At 33.0% G+C, this 19915-nt stretch overlaps 2 protein-coding genes across 3 annotated transcripts; one reads left to right on the plus strand and one right to left on the minus strand.

Annotated features, from left to right (window-relative positions):
* Positions 1 to 5478: 5478 nt before the first annotated feature.
* On the minus strand, positions 5479 to 19786 carry LOC139529755 (receptor-type tyrosine-protein phosphatase F-like). Of its 2 annotated transcripts, none has more exons than XM_071325633.1 (5): positions 18422 to 19786; positions 14872 to 14972; positions 12330 to 12521; positions 11257 to 11317; positions 5479 to 9139 (listed from the first exon to the last, which is right to left on the minus strand). In XM_071325633.1, exons 1-3 carry the CDS (start codon positions 18495 to 18497, stop codon positions 12378 to 12380), a joined length of 321 nt encoding a protein of 106 aa, XP_071181734.1. In that variant the 5' UTR covers positions 18498 to 19786; the 3' UTR covers positions 5479 to 9139; positions 11257 to 11317; positions 12330 to 12377. The 2 variants fall into 2 exon arrangements, with proteins under 2 accessions (XP_071181734.1, XP_071181735.1); XM_071325634.1 differs by having other exon boundaries at positions 12321 to 12521.
* On the plus strand, positions 6475 to 6975 carry LOC139482590 (craniofacial development protein 2-like). Its single transcript, XM_071266503.1, has one exon. The coding sequence runs from the start codon at positions 6475 to 6477 to the stop codon at positions 6973 to 6975; it is 501 nt and encodes a 166-aa protein (XP_071122604.1).
* Positions 19787 to 19915: the final 129 nt, after the last annotated feature.

The following is a 19915-nucleotide window of genomic DNA, read 5'->3' on the forward strand; positions in this document are numbered from 1 at the left end:
ATAGTTTAATGGTCACCATACCAAATTAATTGTTCGATTCTAAACTCAGTAGGTAAATGTTATACTGAATATTAACGTACCTTAATAATATATCGTTGTCATGAACGTTTGATCAAACCTTGATTGAAGGTGTTTTATATTAGTATTGACACTACTTGTAGCTTATCTATGTATGATAAAAATACAAGTATTGACATTACTTGTAGCTTATCTATGTATGATAAAATACAAGTATTGACACTACTTGTAGCTTATCTATGTATGATAAAATACAAGTATTGACACTACTTGTAGCTTATCTATGTATGATAAAATACAAGTATTGACACTACTTGTAGCTTATCTATAAAATTGAGAATGGAAATGGGGAATGTGCCAAAGAGACAACAACCCGACCATAGAAAAAAACAACAACAGAAGGTCACCAACAGGTCTTCAATGTAGCGAGAAATTTCCGCACCCAGAGGCGTCCTTCAGCTGGCCTTTAAACAAATATATACTAGTTCATTGATAATGAACGCCATACTAATTTCCAAATTGTACACAAGAAACTAAAATTAAAATAATACTAGACTAACAAAGGCCAGAGGCTCCTGACTTGGGACAGGCGCAAACATGCGGCGGGGTTAAACATGTTTGTGTGATCTTACCCCCCCCCCTATACCTCTATCCAATGTAGAAAATCAACGCATAACAATACGCACATTAAAATTCAGTTCAAGAGAAGTCCGAGTCTGATGTCAGAAGATGTAGCCAAAGAAAATAAACAAAATAACAATAATACATAAATAACAACAGACTACTAGCAGTTAACTAACATGCCAGCTCCAGACTTCAATTAAACTGACTGAACGATTATGATTTCATCATATGAACATCAGGCACAATCCTTCCCGTTAGGGGTTTAGTATCATACCATCATAACATATATGAGAAGAACATGACCCGTGTCATGCCAACAACTGGTTTTTGAATAAATGTGTTTGGTTCCGATGCAAAGACCCTATAAGTGAATCAATAGCAACGCCAAAATATGCAATCTTTAATGACCTGACAACAGTATCGTAACTATATCCGTTCTTAATAAGTCTATTCAAATGTTTTGTTAGTTTTTGAGGTGATTACTGACACCTTTGTGCTTTATAAAGAATATTTCCATAAAAAAGTGGATGTGAGATACCTGAACGTATAAGAAGTATGTTATGTATGATAAAATACAAGTATTGACACTACTTGTAGCTTATCTATGTATTATAAAGTCCAATGCACAGTGCGAATGACTTACTGAACATATAGAACGGTGTTTTATATATTCATATCACATCAGGATGAGGAGCATACTGTATACAGTAATTTCTATTATCTTCTACTGTAATGCTTCCGTTTAGGCATTAGATTGTGATATCAAATATAATTTTAAACAGAAGGAGGACGTAAATAGCAGATTGTAAAAACAAAGAACTGACTTTTATACCTCAAGATTTACCGGGAGATATTAAAGTTTTAGACATGCGTTCTAATCGGTGGAAAATGATTGGTGACAGTTACTTTATTAATTATTAATACCTACACAAAAATTTTCTGAGACAAAACAAACTTCATTATCTATCTAACAAATCATTTCAAGGATTACACTAACTAACAATACAGGACATGTCTGGAAATATCCTTAATTTATTTAATGTATATTCAGCAGAATTAATTCATCCAATTACAAACTTAACAACATTGGATATCAGGAGATATATGCCTCAACCGATAGACTTTGTTGCTGATAATGATTATCCCGATAATGCATTCGGTATTTTGATTGAGTTGTCGTTCTTGGGAATCGATATGATGCCTTTGCCACACTTTGGAAGTGGATTCGGTCAAATGACCACTCGTAAAGAATTACACCTTGAATCATGTTATTTAGTTCGCTTGTCGAATGAAACTTTTCAGAGATTTTCATCCTCTGTAGAACAGCTGTCTATCAGAAATTGTCGGTAACACTTTGTTGTCACAGAATATAACGCATCGTTACAAAAACTCCATTTGATAGATTTTTCCGGAACGTTCATGCACTTGAAGCATGCATTGCAGCTGTTACAACCATACCGTAATAAAAATATTACGACACTAAACTTTGGTCATGTGAGTGACTTAAGTATAGATAGCAAAGAAATACCGTATGTTCTGCTAATAACAGAAGACATAGTGGAGTATTTGAAAACAATTTGCGTAGAAAATCTGGATTTATCAGAGAATGGAATAGTAGATTACGAGCCTGGATCCTTATTATCATTTGATCACCCGGAATGTTTGCGACATATTTCTTTTAAAGGAAACAGGTTTTTACTTCTAACTGAGAAAAATCTGAATGATCTTAATCTTTTTTTCAATGGAGCCATTAGATTGAAATCATTGGACTCTTCATATAATACTGTCAACTATGTTATAAAAAATTATGTAACCGCCTATTCTGATTATAATTGCTCATTTCACAGTTGCGTGGTTTTACCGAAGTCACTCGAGAAAATAGATATCAGTTACACAATAGCAAATAGTGGCCCCGTAATATTTTTAGTAGTTCCTAGAAACAACAGCTTTATATACCTAGATGCATCTTATACAAAGGTAACGACGTTCCTACTTTTTCTTGAATTTCGACTGGAAACGTTTAGCTGTACTGGTGGCGGTTCTGAAAATAGTTTTAATCTATTGAAATATTTTCCTCATAACACCCTGAAAACGATTGTATGGAAAAACGGCAACATAGGTGGCGGAAACCGACTACACGGAAATCGCTTATTTATATATTTATCATCTATCGAATCAATGGATATATCTGAAAATGATATTTGGTATTTTCCGGAAGGCATATTTAAGCCAATGCCCAACTTGACATATCTTTCTTTGAGACGAAATTTACTTCAGTCTATTCCGCTACAACTCACCAATCAAACCAAGATAAAGATGCTTGATATTAGTAAGAATCTTCTAACAAGTGTTAGTTCAACCATCAGAGTTTGGGCAGATAAAATGCAATACTTGCATGGAATGACATTAATTCTCACTGATAATGCATTTGAATGCACTTGTGACAATATAGACTTTATAAGATGGATTCAGACTACAAAGGTAAATCTGGACAGCCGATCGTATAAATGTAAATTGTCCAACGGAACAGTTATCGATACACTCATTGCTTACAACTCTCTTTATGAATTGTTTGCGGACTGTAAGAATAAAATGTGGTTAACGTTTGCATCAACATTGTTATCTACCTGTGTCACATTCTTATTACTTCTTATAGCCTATAGTAAAAGATGGAAAATCATATTCTCTATTTATGGAGTAATTCGCCGTGTTGTTGAACGTAAAGTCCGGAAGTACTACCAATACGACGTGTATATATCATATGAAGGGGATATTGTCATTTGGATAAAAGATGTATTAATACCAAAACTTGAGACGGAGTGGGGACTGACGATGTGTATAAAAGATCGAGATTTTTTAGTTGGAACGAGTCTTGCGGATACCGAAGTAGAGAGCATACAAAACAGCAGGTCCATTATATTTCTGATCACGCCCGAATTCTTATCGTCACGTGACTGCTTGTTTGAACTCGATAGAGCAAAATATGAGAAAAGAAATCTAGAGCGTATCATTGTAATTACGAAAGATATTACAATAACGGATATTCCAATCGAGTTTTCCTACATTTGGAATTATGCTTATCTCGTACAATGGCCAGAGGATCAAGATGATTTAAATGATATTTGGAAAAAGCTGAAGATGCTACTCACGGATGGCTTCGTTGTTAAAAAATGAACAGCTGATAGAGATTATTAAAACCGTTCGAACTGTGTTTAACTTTTGAATAAACTCATTTTGGATACAATTATCCGTTATTAACGGGACTTGCGCATTAAACCCACTATATCCTTGAACAGAGAATTTGGAACCGGTTCTTTCTTAAGGACGACGAAAGGTTTACGAAAATGTTTTGAGTACAATTAAACCGGATGAAGGATAAAGGTGAACCCAATAAATTGACACTTTAAAAACTTCATGAAACCCAACAAACCGTGGACAATCTAAATGACGATAGTGACTGACTCATTCATTTCCAAAAAGCTAACAAATCTCAGCCTCAAAATTGTGTAAATTGAGTATTAAATCACTTATCGTGTAATTTAATTTTCCTATTTTATAAACTCTGCGATTATGACACAGAAATGTAAACGGGGCATAACGGTCCTATGGTCCGAGTGTACATATTAAATAGTTTTGTACATATTTGTATAATTATGTAATGGTACACATATCACTGTTGTATATAATTAATTACTTACCATTAAGGCATTGCACCTTGAAAAGTTCATTGAGATACAATGGTATTATGACACGACATAACTAATTAAACAACCATATTACAAATTTGAGAGATATTGGTCAACATCTTACATTTCTTCATCACGTTAGTTATACAGTTATACAGTAGTACCTAATCCTGAAGCCTATTTCTCTTCAGATTGTTAATTATTGTTTCTGCTCGATCCTGTTTCATTACCTAAAGTAACCAATTATTTAATGTCGTAACTACAATCCCTTACACTTTTCCCGAGTGTGACCTATCGAATTTAAATAACATGATAAATTCTATGTGTGCCACATGTTGAGCAGGATCTACTAATCTTTGTACTTGTTTGGCTTTATAACTATTTTCATTTGAGCGTCACGGATGAGTCTGGTATAGATGAAACGCGCGTCTGGCGTAAAAATTGCAATGTTGGTACCATTGATAACTGTTTAACTAACTGCATCGGGCCGATTCCACTGTTAATGGACGTTTTGTTCCCGAGGTTATCACCAGCTCAGCAGTTAGCACTTCGGTGTCGACATGCATATAAATGAAATTGTCTTTTTTATAAATTTCCCAGTCATATTTTACCGTAGCCGTATTTGAGTCCTCGTAATGCTCTTTAGTTTTGTACTTTATGGGCTTTATAACTATTTTGATCTGCGCGTCACTAATGAATCTTATAGAGACGCAACGTACGTCTGGCATATATAAATTAAAATCCTGTTACCTTTGATAACTGTTTATCATTATGCGTTATTGAAAACGTAAACTTGCTGCATTATTTCAACACTTATACGTAGTGCGTAGATGTATAATGTTTAAAAAGTTATCAAAGGTACCAGGATTATAATTTTGTACGCCAAGATTTTAAGATATGATATGTTTAAATTTTCAAGTTTATGCGACAGATTTATGAAGCAGGTACAATTGCACATCCTGATCTTGTCATACAATATGATATATTAGCGCTTTAAAACCAGGTTTAATGCACCATTTTCTACATTTTACAATGCCTGTACCAAGTCAGAAATATAGCAGTTCTTGTCCATTCGTTTTTGATGTGTATTGTCATTTGGTATTGCCATGGGATTATGAACTTTCCGTTAGATTTTCCTCTGAGTTCAGTATTTTTGTGATTTTACTTTTTACTACTTGCATGATAAGGACAAATATTATAGTTTTGATGCGTGTCCGATTTTTTCCTTTAATTATTATCATTTTGTGGTACCAGATTCTTACAACTATATCTTGATAAGTTATATTGATATTGCTAGTTTCCATTGTGAACTTTGAAAGGTCTTCTTTATCAACTGCTTGAATATAAAACAAACAAAAAACCATGAAGATAGAGTTCCTGTTATCATATTTTTGTGTTTCTCTATCTTATGTTTTTTTGTGTGCTAGTGGTAATAGTACCACAGGGAATGGATATGCGTCTAGTGTATTGTAGTCTTAGCCTACCTGTAGGTGAAACAGAAAGCCGAGCGCGTCAATCTGTTTTGCCAACACAAAGCCTCTACCAGTCTAAAACCTCTACAGTGCCTCCCAGCGACAGCTCACGGTAACTAGGGTCTTGTATCCTAGGCTAAACTGTAGAGGATCTTGGAGTAGCAAGGACCCCAGAGATGCAGTATGCCCTAGTACTCATCAACCTTGTCCCAGCTATTGGTAAATAGTCAGCAGGTTGGAGTTGTAAGCCAGGTTATGCAACCTATCTAGGAGAGGGTACTCTAAACAAACTGAGTAGATTACCACTCTTCAGCCCAGCAAGGCAACGGATCTAGATGACGGGAACCTCAATGACAAAACCCCTGGTCCTCCAAGTTGGGGGTTAAGCCTGAGGCTAATAACTTCATTTTATAAAACAAAAACGTATTATAGAAATCAACAAACAGAAAGGTTCCGATGACATGACGGGCTGCACAGGCAGCAATATGATTGTACAAGGAGAAAGCCTACATCGGGAGGACTGGGACAGGAACTGAAAACTCATGGATCCAAAAAAATACAATTAAGATCGGCGCATAGAATGTGAGAACTATGTTCCAGGTCTCAAAAACTGCGCAAGTCATAAGAGAGATGGAAAGGTATCAACTAGGAAAGTTAGCCATCAGTGAATGCAGATGGACAGAGTCAGGAAAGATTACTACTCAGGGTCATACAAAAATGACAACCAACATACAGAAGGAGTAGCAATCATTATGGATAAGGAATGTACAAAGAGCTTGATAGAATGGGAACCTATAAATAAGCGATTGATCAGAGCTCGCTTTAATTCCAGCTATGCCAAGACAACAATTATACAGTGCTACTCGCCTACAAATGATGCGGCGTATTATGAAGCTCTGCATGCTAAGATTAGCAAAACACCACAGCATGATCTTCTTCTCATTATAGCACGCCAAAATGCTAAGGTTGGAAATGTAAATACAGAACATGAAAGAGCTACGGGAAAAGTAGGTCATGGCGTCATGAATGAGAACGGAGAGAGACTGGCACATATGTGTTCAACAAATGGACTAGTTATTGGAGGAACCCTATTTAAACATAAAGACATATACACAAAATTACGAGGACTTTTCCAAACAATAGGGACAAAAATCAGATTGACCATATCATCATAAATGGCAAATATAGACGATCATTACTTGATACACTAACATTTAGAGGAGCAAATGTGAACAGCGAACATCATTAAGTTATAGCTAAACTCCAACTAAATTTGAAAAGGGTACCAGACAATAACAAACCTGGGAGAAAGATCCTTAATGTCAACCGTCTGAAAGAACATGAAAAAGTTTGTCATTAAACACATAAACAGATTTCGAGTACTAGAGGAAATTCATCCAACTGAAGAAAATTCCATAGAAAAGAAACACAATTTAAAAAACCACTGGTTTTCGTAAGAGCAGTAATAAACAGTGGTTAACATCAGACACACGGAAAGCAATCGATGAAAGAGCAAAACTCAAAGACAAGGTCTCAACACTAAGTCATCAAGGTTGAAAGAACAAACGCAGAAAGAATATGCAGAGAACGATAAGGAGGTAAAGAAAAGAGCTAGAAAAGATAAAAAGGAGTTGGGTAGAACACTTCCAGGCTGTTTTGAATAGACCAGAGCCAATAAATGAATTTCAGGGAGCACCATAATTTGAAGATTTAGATATGAGCACTGATCTACATAAGAAGAAATAACAACGGCAATTAAATCCATGAAATCAGGAAAGGCAGCAGGCATAGATGGAATTCAAGCTGAACTACTGAAAGCTGACACCAACACAGCAACAGTCATACTTCATTATATCTTTAAAGACATATGGGAAGAAAATAAAATACCTGATGACTGGACAAAAGGTCTTATTTTTAAGTTAACAAAGAAAGGTGATATTGGGAATTGTGACAACTGGACAGGTATAACATTACTCTCGATCTCAAGTAAAGTGTTTTGTAGAGTACTGTTAAACAGGATATACTTTGAACTGGATGACAGGTTAAGACAGGAACAAGCTGGGTTAAGAAAAGGGAAAGGATGCATTGATCAGATCTTTGCTGTTAGAAACATCATTGAGCAGTGTATATAATGGAAGCCACCTCTATATATCAACTTTATTTACTTCACGAAAGCATTCGACAGTCTACACAGAGAGACTCTTTAGACAATTGTTTAATCATATGGAGTACCACACAATGTTGTAACACTGATATGATGCTTTTATGCCAATTTTGAATGTGCTGTGATACTCAACAACAAGGAAACTGACTAGTTTGAAGTAAAGTCTGTAGTAAAGACAGATCGACTCAGCAATTTTTCAAGCCAAATTGGACTAGAATTGAACGCAAAAAAGATCAAAGAAATGCGACTTCACACAACATCCAACTTAAGACTAAAAGCTGAGGGCACATACATCCAACAGGTAGATAGATTTACTTATCTAGGAACTGTGGTTAGCACAGAACATCCGAAACAAAAAGATATTAAAAGTAGGCTACCCAAGGCAAGATCTGCATTTCAAAGACTACGACCCATTTGGAAGTCCAAACAATACAACAGGAAAACAAAGATCAGGCTATATAACAGTAATGTTAAATCTGTCCATCTGTATGGAAGTGAATAATGGAGAGTAACTAAAACAGACATGAGATTGCTCTGAAGTTTTCACCACAATTGTCTGAGGTGAACCTGCAAAATCTTCTGGCCAAACCGGATTTCAAATGAACAGCTCCTTGAAATGACCAAATCCATGTGTATTCTGATAGAAATTCCCAATGATCAATTTCCCATTTCTCAGCAGTATACTACTGTTGCCTTTATTTATAAATAATATTATGAATTACATGATTAAAGGAGCAATAGCTACTAATGAGCAAAACTATGATTTTTTTAACGATGATAACAGTGGAGTATCATAGAAATAATACATTGAAACGAGCCCAGAAATTGATCATAGATTCTTTTGGACTTTTTAACTATTTGGATAAACGTTTTTAAATATTAGGTTTTATATCAAATCTGTGAATTTAGGTCAACTCAATGTGCATGAATTTGATAGCTAATGCCACTTAAAGGTTTACATATGCAGTAAGCAATTCAAAAGTAATTGTTTGACTGAATATGAACCAGATACAGATGAATTTCCTTTTAAACTGTTAAGGAGTTCAATTTGTAAGTTTAACTTTTCTATTTCTATGTCTTGTTTTATAAGTTCTTTCATGTACACTTTATGCTGTATTTTATAGATTTCATCAACAGTTTTCTTTCTTTTCACTGGTTTGCTGTTTATTTTACTACTACAACAAGACAAGAAATAAAATGATGATTAATCTCTTCTGTCACTATAATTATATTTTTCTTTATTTTTTTTCTATATGCTCTAATATCGAGTTGCATGTCCATTTTCTCATTCTTAATATTTGTTGACTTTATTATATACACCTGGAAAAAAGTATTGCAACACCAAATTGAAATTGAAATTAAAAAGACATTTTTAATTTTTTTGTGGTATAATTTGGTAAAATAGAACTATTTAAACATTATTCAAGTATCACCTGAGTTTAATTAATAAATAAGTTTTTATTCGCACATGCAGCTACTGTACCCGTAAACAGCAATACAGATGTTTTCATCCTAATTGTTTTCAACACTTTAAATAACCAAGTTGTTAAAGTTATGTGATTGACACCTTTTAATGGGTCCTCGGCAACTCTAAACTGCAGCAAGATGACAGATTATCAGCATGAGAGAAGCAAGGATGTATCTGTAACAAATGCACGCATTGTTGGTCTTCGCCATTCCACTATAAGTCGTTGTAAGAATAAAAAATGGCACTAAACGATGTTAAAGACCCTCCGAGATAAAGAAGACCCCCTATACCATTTGCTATGGAAAATCAAGCATAATAAAGGTTGGTCAGAAGGAAACCCATTGAGTACAATACAATCCCAAAAAGAGAGTGGTATCAGGAGCCTTTTAACAAGAACTGTTCGAGATAAACTCATCGCTACTGGTTATCGAGCGATGAGACCATTTCGGAGACCTTTGCTAACGAACCGGCACACAGTTCCCCGTATCCAATATAGTGCAGAGCTCGCTAAAGTTGAAAATTAGCATCGTGGAGGACGATCCATTGTTCCAATGGAATTCGGGTCATCTTCCTCGGACGGATCGTAGCCCAGATTTGAACCATATCGAGCATATATGGGACACTACCGGGCGGAAAGTGCGCGAAATGACATCCCAGTTCAAACAAATCATGAAATAAACAATGCCCTTCATCAGAAATTGTTGCTGTTACCTTAGCAATAAATTAGTCGAATTTTGACAGGAATCAAAAGACGTTAAGATGCACTTATCGGTTTGAATGGAGGATGCGCACAAAGTACTAATTCTTTGGCGTATAACGACCAACCATGATGTGAACAGTCATCTGAAGATTAATTTTGAAATGTCTGACATTGAAAAATTCGACTACAGCCATAGTTGTAAAATGCATTTTTTGTACAAAAAACACTTCATTTTGTTATTAAAATTGTGGTTATATAAATCATTTTTTTTCAAACATTTTTTGTTCGTTTCAATGCCAATGTTATCATAAACTATGTTTCAATAATATTATACAAATATCTTATTACTAGTATATATCATCCAAAATAAGAGGCTGATTTTTCAAGTTTTGAAAAATCAAGGTGTTGCAATACTTTTTTCCATGTGTATAGTTGAAAAACTTGATAATGTTACATGTATGTGTGTTGCTGACAGGGACTGCTGTAATATGAAATTATAACGATTCGACTATGAATTAAAGGTAAATAGTCGTACAATTGTGCTTAATCCTTTAAACGTGTTGATTTGTTTCATAGTTAATGTAAACACGATTTCTACGTTATAGTGAAATGTTTGCAGCGCGTTGCAATTGAAGAGTAAAAATGTTAAATTGTACAGAAAGAACAATGATAGCATGATAAAGTGTACATGTCGGGTGTGTATTAGTTACAATGAAAACAATGTCACCTACATGACGGGTACCACGTTCTGAGCATGATGTTTTGACGCTTCATGAACACCGGAGCTGAACTACAGTAATGTTTAGGGTATGTTTTCTATATAGTGTTTCGTTGAAATTATTTGTTTTTACCTTTTGTTATTTTCATTTTTTGCCATTATCTTGTCTGGTGTTATTGAACTTTTGATTGCCTCTTTAGTTTCTCTTCTCTCTTGATTATATAACAGTCTATTTTATATTAAACAATATGCTTGTGTTTGTGTGTGAACTGATCTTTTGTAAAGGATTGTTGCTGTAATTTCTGTCATCCCAGTGAATGTAACCTTTCATATTATAAGTAATTATTTCATATATGTTTATAAATAATAATGTTTATGTTTAAATTATTAATAAACCGTCCCGTACCTTGAGTTGTTTATACTAGATGGTACCGGTGTTACAGGTGTCTTGAATAAAGAGTCTTCAGCTGTAAAGAAAAAGCATTGACTGTTATCATTTCAACTGCTTTCTGTTTTGTTCCTTATTTTGTTATTACATTTTAAAATTAGAAGATGTGGTATGAATGCCAATGTGACAACCATCTTTTTCTCGTTTGAATTGTTTTGAATATGTCATATTATGGCATTTTACAGCTTTCTATGTGGTATCGTTGTTGCTCAAAGTTGAAAACCGTGAAATGACCAATAAAATCCAATTCTCTCATTCTATAGAAAACATTGTGGTAGAGTCAAAAGTAAAAAGCGTTCAAATTATAATATGAAAAAACAACATGAGATATGATTGACATTGAGACAACTCTCTAAAAGAGACCATAATGACAAAAACATTAACAGCTAAAGTCACCGTACGGCCTTTAATAATACAAAAATATAAAAAAGAGGATGTGGTATGATCGACAATGAGACAACTCTCTACAAGAGACCAACATAAACAGAAATTAACAACTATAGGTCACCGTAGTGCTATCAACACTTACAAAGCCCATACCGCATAGATAGTTATAAACGACCACAAAATATAAGCCTGATAAAAATAATGCATCACATATATGGAATTTCAAATACTAAAAAAAATGATTTTATGACAAAATGCAGATATCGGACTTTCAGTTATATCGTTCCTCATCTGAGATATCTATAGTTGTGTTGATATAAACATTTCAAATGAGACAAGCATGTCAACATGCTCTGGACTTAGGACGGTTGCATACATGCATGTCAATGCGATAACTGCATGTTGTATATTAGAACTGCATGCGCTATAATACAAAAACAGGTTTTATTTACGACAGTTTATACTTTTTTGGAAATTAAAATTCTTTAAATATATTTTAAAAATATTAAAGTTCTTAAAAAGTCAGAAGATTGAAAAGAACGTCAATTTAAAAGACAAATAATGTTGACTTTAAACTTGCTGTCTACAATTCTGTTTATTTGACATACTATATCTGAAACAGAGGCCAATCTAACAATGTATACCTCCAGACTTGGTCATCACTTGTTCAAGGTCAGATATTGGTCCTTCTCCTAACTTGGAGTAGGCCAGTACACAGAGGTTTTTAATTCCGTGATTGTAGCCTGACGTTCATTGGCTTGAGGTATAGGTATATCTAGAGTGGTCCATAGAACTACTGGTATGTCTGGTTCTATAGTATAAAATATTTTGTAACCCTGCAAATAAATTGTTCAAAATATGTTTCTGTTGACTTTAGTGGTGTTGCTGGCAGACCCTTAACAGCTGTGTCTGTTTAATATATTCACGGCTCTATCTGACCTAGGTCAAATTTGGAGCTTTAATACACATTTCTGTCGTTAAATAACATTGAGAATGGAAATGAAGAATGTGTCAAAGAGACAACATCCCTACCAAAGAGCAAAACATAAGAGATTGCCACCAATGAGCCTAAATACAGCAAAAACATCCCGCACTCGAATGCGTGCTTCAGCTGGTCTTTCAACAAACTTGTCGCCACCTTAGTCTATGTGCATATAAAACAAAGGAAACAGATGGATTCATGACAAAATTGTGTTTTGGTGATAGTGATGTGTTTGTAGGTCATACTTTATGGATCATTCTTGCTACTTATAATTTTCTCTATCTGTAATGAACTTGGCCCTTTAATTATAGAGAAAAATATTTTGTAAAAACTTACCAAAATTTACCAAATAAATGAATACTGTTAAAAAGTTACAATAAAGGGTAAAAACTCCTTAAGGAGGCTCACGGGTATAAGATTTTCAGAAAAAATTAAACATTATGTTTTCATGACAAATTTTATTTATTACCTTTAGTAGTTATTATTTTATCATATGTTACGAAAATCATTCAAAAAAATAGTTCGTGTTGGCCCCAGCGGACTTTTAAAATGTAGATATCATTGAAAAGCTTCACATTATCTCCCTTTGGTGCAAAAATGCCATTTCTTGCTTTAAAATTGAAATATTCTTTTTAACTCATCTCTGACCTATATTTTTTATTGTTGATTTCGAATATGCTGTACATGAACTAAATAATTGTAACATTTAAGCGATTTCTTAATTCTTTTTTTTTATTTCGATATTATCGCTATTTCTCCTATTAGTTCAACAGAGAAAAAAGGAAATTAACAAAAATGTATGCGTCTTTCGAAGGCAGATTGTGAGCGTAAATGAACGGTGACCCCTTTTTTTATTTCATTTTTCTATTTAGTATAAGATAAACTTAATTTATAGAAAAATAAAGAGAAATTCTATATTAAATAAAAAAAATAAAATGATTTAGACCCGCGAGCCCCCTTAAGGGATCAACTTACCATTTTGGTCATGTTGACGTATTTGTAGATCTTAATTTACTGACCATTATTGCTGTTTACAGTTTATCTCTATATATAATAGTATTCAAGATAATAATCAAAAACTGCTAAATTTCTTAGAAAATCATCACTTTTGAAAAAATCTGCGTCATATCATACACAGGTAAATGAAAATAATTTTGTTGTTAAGTATACTTCTTCGTCTGTGCGTATAAAATCTCCCGTTTAGGAATACCAAGAAATTCTCTTTATTTTTTTATCAATAAAACTAATTTAATACTTGATACATATAGGGTAAATATCAACAATAAGAATATACTATTAGAGCTAGCTAATAGAGGGACGATAGATACCAAAGGGACAGTCAAACTCATAAATCTAAAACAAACTAAAACTGTAATAATAATAATGAAAATTAAAATACTTATTAAAATAAAATTAAAATAATTGTATTATCAAGCCATGTCGGTATATCCTCAAAATCAAACTGTAAACCATAAAAAACGTATACATTTAGTTGACCCAAACTAAAGTCTTATAAATGAAATGGGTAATTTATAGAACAGAAAAAAACATAAGATATACAACCACAAACTATAAGATATTAAGCAAATCCGATGAGAATAACAAATATAACATTAAAACTAAATACATATATTTTTGATAGAAAACTATCGTGACACGTCTTATAGCAATGCGAATTCACACTCAACAAAACAGTCACAAAGGGAAATAAATCACGTTCGGTACTTAAATATCTAACGACGTAATGGCAAACCACAATCGAATACGTGGTAAAAATGTCCTTACTTAGTTTGGACAAAGACTCATCGTATGGATCAACCAATTCGTGATGGTGTCCATAACATTTACGGAGTGTCATTTTTAATCTGCCCTCCTCCTCATATTTTAAATTAAAGAATATATCTCCCTCATGCAAAGCTCTGATTATTTGGCCAACTTTGGCGATACTTGTTTGATATTTTTTTTATAACTCTTCATTGTTTTTCTTATAATTCCAATTATTTTGGCCTCAAACATCACTAAAGAGACAAAGATTGTAGAAATACTCATCTAGTGCTGAAAAAATATACCGTTAATGTGATTATTTGGATTTTGTTTTGTTTTATACTGCTGTCTTTATGTAAAGTTTCAATATGTCCCTTTCGTGTTTACTACAGATTTATCTATGGAAGTAATCGTAACGCTTGATGACGACTATATCAAACCTTGATGATGCCATTTGGTCTAGCTGGTTCATCCCACTTGACCAGTGCTGTACTGGGACTTAGGGATATAGCCCTCCCATTCTTTGGTGGTGTTCCAGGTGCTAAAATGATACATTATTTAGATTTAAAAGACCAGACGTTACAAATTAAAACCAAAATCTTAGTCATTAGACACCTTGATTGATCTGATGTCTGCTTGCCCTTTTTCTGACTTGCTAGGGGTTTTTGAACTTATTCTGAATTATACTCTATGCCAACAACACTTCTAGCTACAACCTAATACCCTAAAAAGTCTGTTTCACATCACACAGTTCAAATTCAAATTAACAATATTCCAGAAAGTGAATTAGAGGCTCATTTCTTGAAGATTCAATTCAACACAACAGTTACGTTTTTGCTGGATTATTAAATTAAGGGTTTTTTTGTGTTCGCCCCAAAAAATTGATACATCATATTTTGTTTGCAATGGCCAGTTTGATTGTATGATGGCCATCTTTTAAAAAGCAAAAAAATCGTTGGTTAGCCTTCAAGAATGCTATGCATAATCACAAATGATAGGTTTGTTTATCTTAAAGTTGATTGAACAGGCACGATTTAACAAGTGTATTTAATTAGAAATTACCAGATATATATTTATACATGAAGACATAAATCGTACTTTGTAAACCCGTAATTGTTTTCTCTCAATCGATTTATGACTTTCGAACAGCGATATACTACTGTTGCCTTTCTTTATTTTCATTTACAAATAATCGTTTTCAACTCAATTTTCATATTAGAAATAACAATTGCCTTTTTCAGTATCATCATGCATTATTTTTTTTTCTAAATATGATGCAAATAAAAAAGTGTGTAGAACAACATATCTGCATGGAAATGTAAAGTATTTAAGATTTTTACATTTTGTTTATTTAATAAAGATAAAGAAACTTAGAAGCAATTATTTACTTCAAACAAAATTAGGAAAATAAATTGCAATTAAATAAACTAGTGCTAGAAACAAGTAGTCAATCATCAAATTCTTAGATATATCAGTAGTGAGCAAAGAATTTTATAAATTTAGGAGTTTTTGATTTATTTCTGGCATCCCAATAATTAATATCGCATTTCTGTCCAGTCTCCCATAGTCGCACTAATAAATGCACGCAATAATTTCTGGATTTACAGTACTACATTTCTTGAATTGTAGATGCTATTTTTACATTTAAAAAAACGTTCATTACATCATTTCGTACAATAAATAAAACACAAAACTTACTGAACAGAAACACATATCACGAACGTAATAAAACAATATCTACTTATTCTGAATTTTCGATTAGGCAATTGTTATCATAGTAATGTATTGTAAATCATTAACAGCAACACAATTCATGGACAAATAAAATAATATTTTTTCAACGACAAGTTAGTCCTGAAATCAATGATAATTATCCCAAAAAATTGGAACATTCAAAAATTAATTCTGTGTATATATATGTTCCTCAGATATTGTTCTATTTTATACTCAACTGGAAATTCAATGTCGAAAAGTGAAGATATTATGAAGTGGATGCCTTTAATTGGCAAGTAATGGATTTAGGCTCTCGGACAATATAATTTAAACTTTAGTTGCTGGCTTTGATTGAATTAGAACATTGATGTTATCTTTTTTAAACAAATTAATACATTCTACCTATTCGCATAATGGAGTTAGTATTCAAATATACATCAGCAGTTCTACTAAAGTAAAGTAATTATATGACCCTTCAAAAGAGATAGGAAACCAAAGAAAGGGCTAAAAAGGTTGATAGTTTACACTTATAAGTATTTACACTCATGATGTCATTAAATGTAAATGGATATCTTAAATTTTATAATTCCTAAAAGAACCCATCTTTTTCAATGGTCGAAAGCTAGCATTTTACCATACATTATGGCATAATATAATGGTGTTCTATTTTTTTATTACCTGACTTACAACCTTAGAAGTGTTTTAATCAGTATCATCAAAGAAAAAAGTAGTGAACTTTGAACAGTATTCGTACTTTATGAAACCGTAAGAAGAGTGACACAATAGGAAGAGTTATCCTTTATATCTTTATTAGATACAGGATGTTTAAATGTTGTAAATAAACTCATCATAGATACCAGGACTAAATTTAGTATATGCCAGACGCGCGTTTTGTGTACAAAAGACTCATCAGTGACGCTCGAATCCAAAAATGTTTAAAAGACCAAATAAAGTACGAAGTTGAAGAGCATTGAGGACCAAAAAATCCTAAAAGTGTTGCATAATACAGATAAGGTAATCTATGCCTGAGGTAGAAGAGCCTTAGTATTTCAAAAAAATCAAAACTTTTGTAAACAGTAAATTTATAAATATAACAATATTAATGACAATTCATGTCAGCACAAAAAGTGCTGACTACTGGACTTGTGATACCCTCGGGAAAATAAATCTCCACCAGCAGTGGTATCGGCCCAGTGGTTGTAAATAAAATCATCATAGATACCAGGCAGTATAATTACGTGGGCATCTAATGGTTTTTAACATTGACTGTAAATCTATATAATAGCCTTTGTTTTCATAAAACACATAGTTACATATTACATATGATACATATTAGAGTACAACCTACTTGATATATACATATAATTAAGAGTACAACCAACTTGATGTATATATATATACATATCTACTTCTATACTGACTCACAAGATATAATATATTGTTAATAATAATGTTTCTCGATTCGATTAAAATTTTTTGAATACAAAGAAATGCCATTCAACTCATAAATGCACATATCTTTAGTAAACATGAGAAAGTAACAGTCAGTAATACACAGGTAATAATAAACATGAGAAAGTAACGGGTAGTGCATAAAATAAAATATATATATATGCATATCAAAATAATAACTATGATAAAATTTGATGCAGATGAATTTTAAAACAATGCAGTTGTGATAAATCTTCTACGTAGTGCTTAAAATATGACAATAAGCATTTAGTTATTATTGTTTATTTCAACATGTTCAAGATATGGTGTATGAAGTTACAGATCCTTATTTAAGCGTATCTTATATTCCAATTTCGTGTAATCAAATAACTTAATGCCACATGTTGAGCAGGATCTGCTTACCCATTCGGTGCACCTGTGATAACCTCTAGATTTTGGTGCGGTTTTGGTGTTGTTTATTCTTTAGTTTTCTATGTTGTGTCATGTGTACTATTGTTTGTCTGTTTATCTTTTTCATTTTTAGCCATGGCGTTGTCAGTTTATTTTAGATTTATGAGTTTGACTGTCCCTTTGGTATATTTCGTCCCTCTTTTAAATGAGTACGTAATGATTGAATATGATGCAGATGAATATTAAAACAATGCAGTTGTGTACGTAGGGCTCACAATATGACAATAAGCATTTAATTATTATTCTTTATTTCAACATGTCCAAGATCTGGTGTGTGTGTGTATATCTTTATCAACTTTAAGTTAAAGACCCTGATTTAAGTGTATCTTAAATTTCAAATGCATGGTATGAAATAACTTAAAGAATAAAACTTACCTGATGCCTTTGAAAAATTATCGTAATTTTTGAATGCACTACTTTCACCTTTCCATTTTCCAATAAATTTCGCCATGTTGATGTTTAAAAAACCCGATGTCAATACAAAATACAATAATATGACCTTAACCTGTCTACGTGGTGCTTGTTTTGTTTATGATTACAAGTTATACACATACTTGAGATTCATGTTAAACTATAAATTGTGTGCAAATTTATGAATTGACACACTAATTGTAAAAATAGATATGATCGCGGATTAAAACTACATGTCGTGTAAAATATAAAACTAAAAATATAAAATGTTCTGTAACATGTGTAATGTAAGCAGGTAAGGTCGGAGATATTGTAACGCGTTTTTTGAGTTGTTTATTATGATTTTAGTTTCATTTTGTATACCCTTGTATTTTTATTTTTTAATTAATGTGTACCTTATTTGGAAAGTATTTGAATGTATCATGTTACTTTACTGTACTATCATCTATTGTTTTGTTGGCGTCTTTGATAGATTTAATTGACGTATAATTGTTTTGGTCTGTTGTGTTGTACATCAGTGACATATGTTAATAAATACATTTTTAGCGTCTAAATTAATTTTGCTAACATAACTTGAATATCAACAACCATCATACTAGTGGCAGGTTTTGCTAGCTAGAAAAGCAGGTTTCAACTGCATGTTTCATTTTTGTCGTATTGAGTCAGGGATATGACAGTTATTTCTTAGACGTTTCGTTGGGTAAGGAAACGTCAATAGTTTGATGTTTTCATGTGTATGGACTTTTTATACGCTAAATGTAATTGATGCTGGATTGATATACAATTTTCAAATATCGTAAATAGAAGCAAAAATACAAATCAAGGAGATTGAAACAAAACTGTTGTAACAGCATGGTCTTTGAAAGAATGGAAACCGGGAGACCACAGGTAAATGAACTCATTATAGGTACCAGGATTGCATTTAGCTCGAATAGAAAAAAGTATAAAGTCCAAATAAAGTAAGAAGGTGAAGACCATATATGCGTATTCTGCTAGGAAATGTATTACATATTCATATTTACAATACACCTTGCAATTTTTTTTAATGTTATGTCCTATCACTAAATAACCCGTATTTCAGTCGGAATCTCATTTGACTTAATGAATGTGTAACTAAGGATACTACTGATACTAAAGACGAACTAGAAGAGAGCCGTGATATAGTGGTTAGTGCATCGGACTACTAACACAAAGGTTCCTGGTTCGATTCCCGTCTTGAGATGAGAATTTCAGCAACTCAATTTTCGGCTCTCCCTTGACACCATTTGCGAGTAAGGTCTTGAGGAAACGATGATAGTCCGTCGGAAGGGGACTATAAATGGCTGACCTGTGTTACCTTCGTAAATTTTACGGACGCCATCACGAGTTGGTTGACCGTTATGGAATAACCGTTTCACAAATGATATCGGATATGTTCCTTACGTCGTAACTACAATCCCCTCCCTTTCATGAATATGA

The sequence above is a fragment of the Mytilus edulis genome, chromosome 7 (genome assembly GCF_963676685.1).
Source record: "Mytilus edulis chromosome 7, xbMytEdul2.2, whole genome shotgun sequence".
In the NCBI taxonomy this organism is placed as follows: domain Eukaryota; kingdom Metazoa; phylum Mollusca; class Bivalvia; order Mytilida; family Mytilidae; genus Mytilus; species Mytilus edulis.

What these genes read in the sequence shown, in the direction of transcription:
- LOC139482590 (XM_071266503.1), top strand. Translation starts at nt 6,475, where the DNA reads ATGGACAGAGTCAGGAAAGATTACTACTCAGGGTCATACAAAAATGAC.
- LOC139529755 (XM_071325633.1), bottom strand. Translation starts at nt 18,497, where the DNA reads ATGGCGAAATTTATTGGAAAATGGAAAGGTGAAAGTAGTGCATTCAAA. An exon ending in TAATTTTTCAAAGGCATCAG is followed by an intron (nt 14,973 to 18,421) that starts GTAAGTTTTATT and finishes GTATCATTTTAG; the next exon opens with CACCTGGAACACCACCAAAG. An exon ending in GACCAAATGGCATCATCAAG is followed by an intron (nt 12,522 to 14,871) that starts GTTTGATATAGT and finishes ATTTATTTGCAG; the next exon opens with GGTTACAAAATATTTTATAC.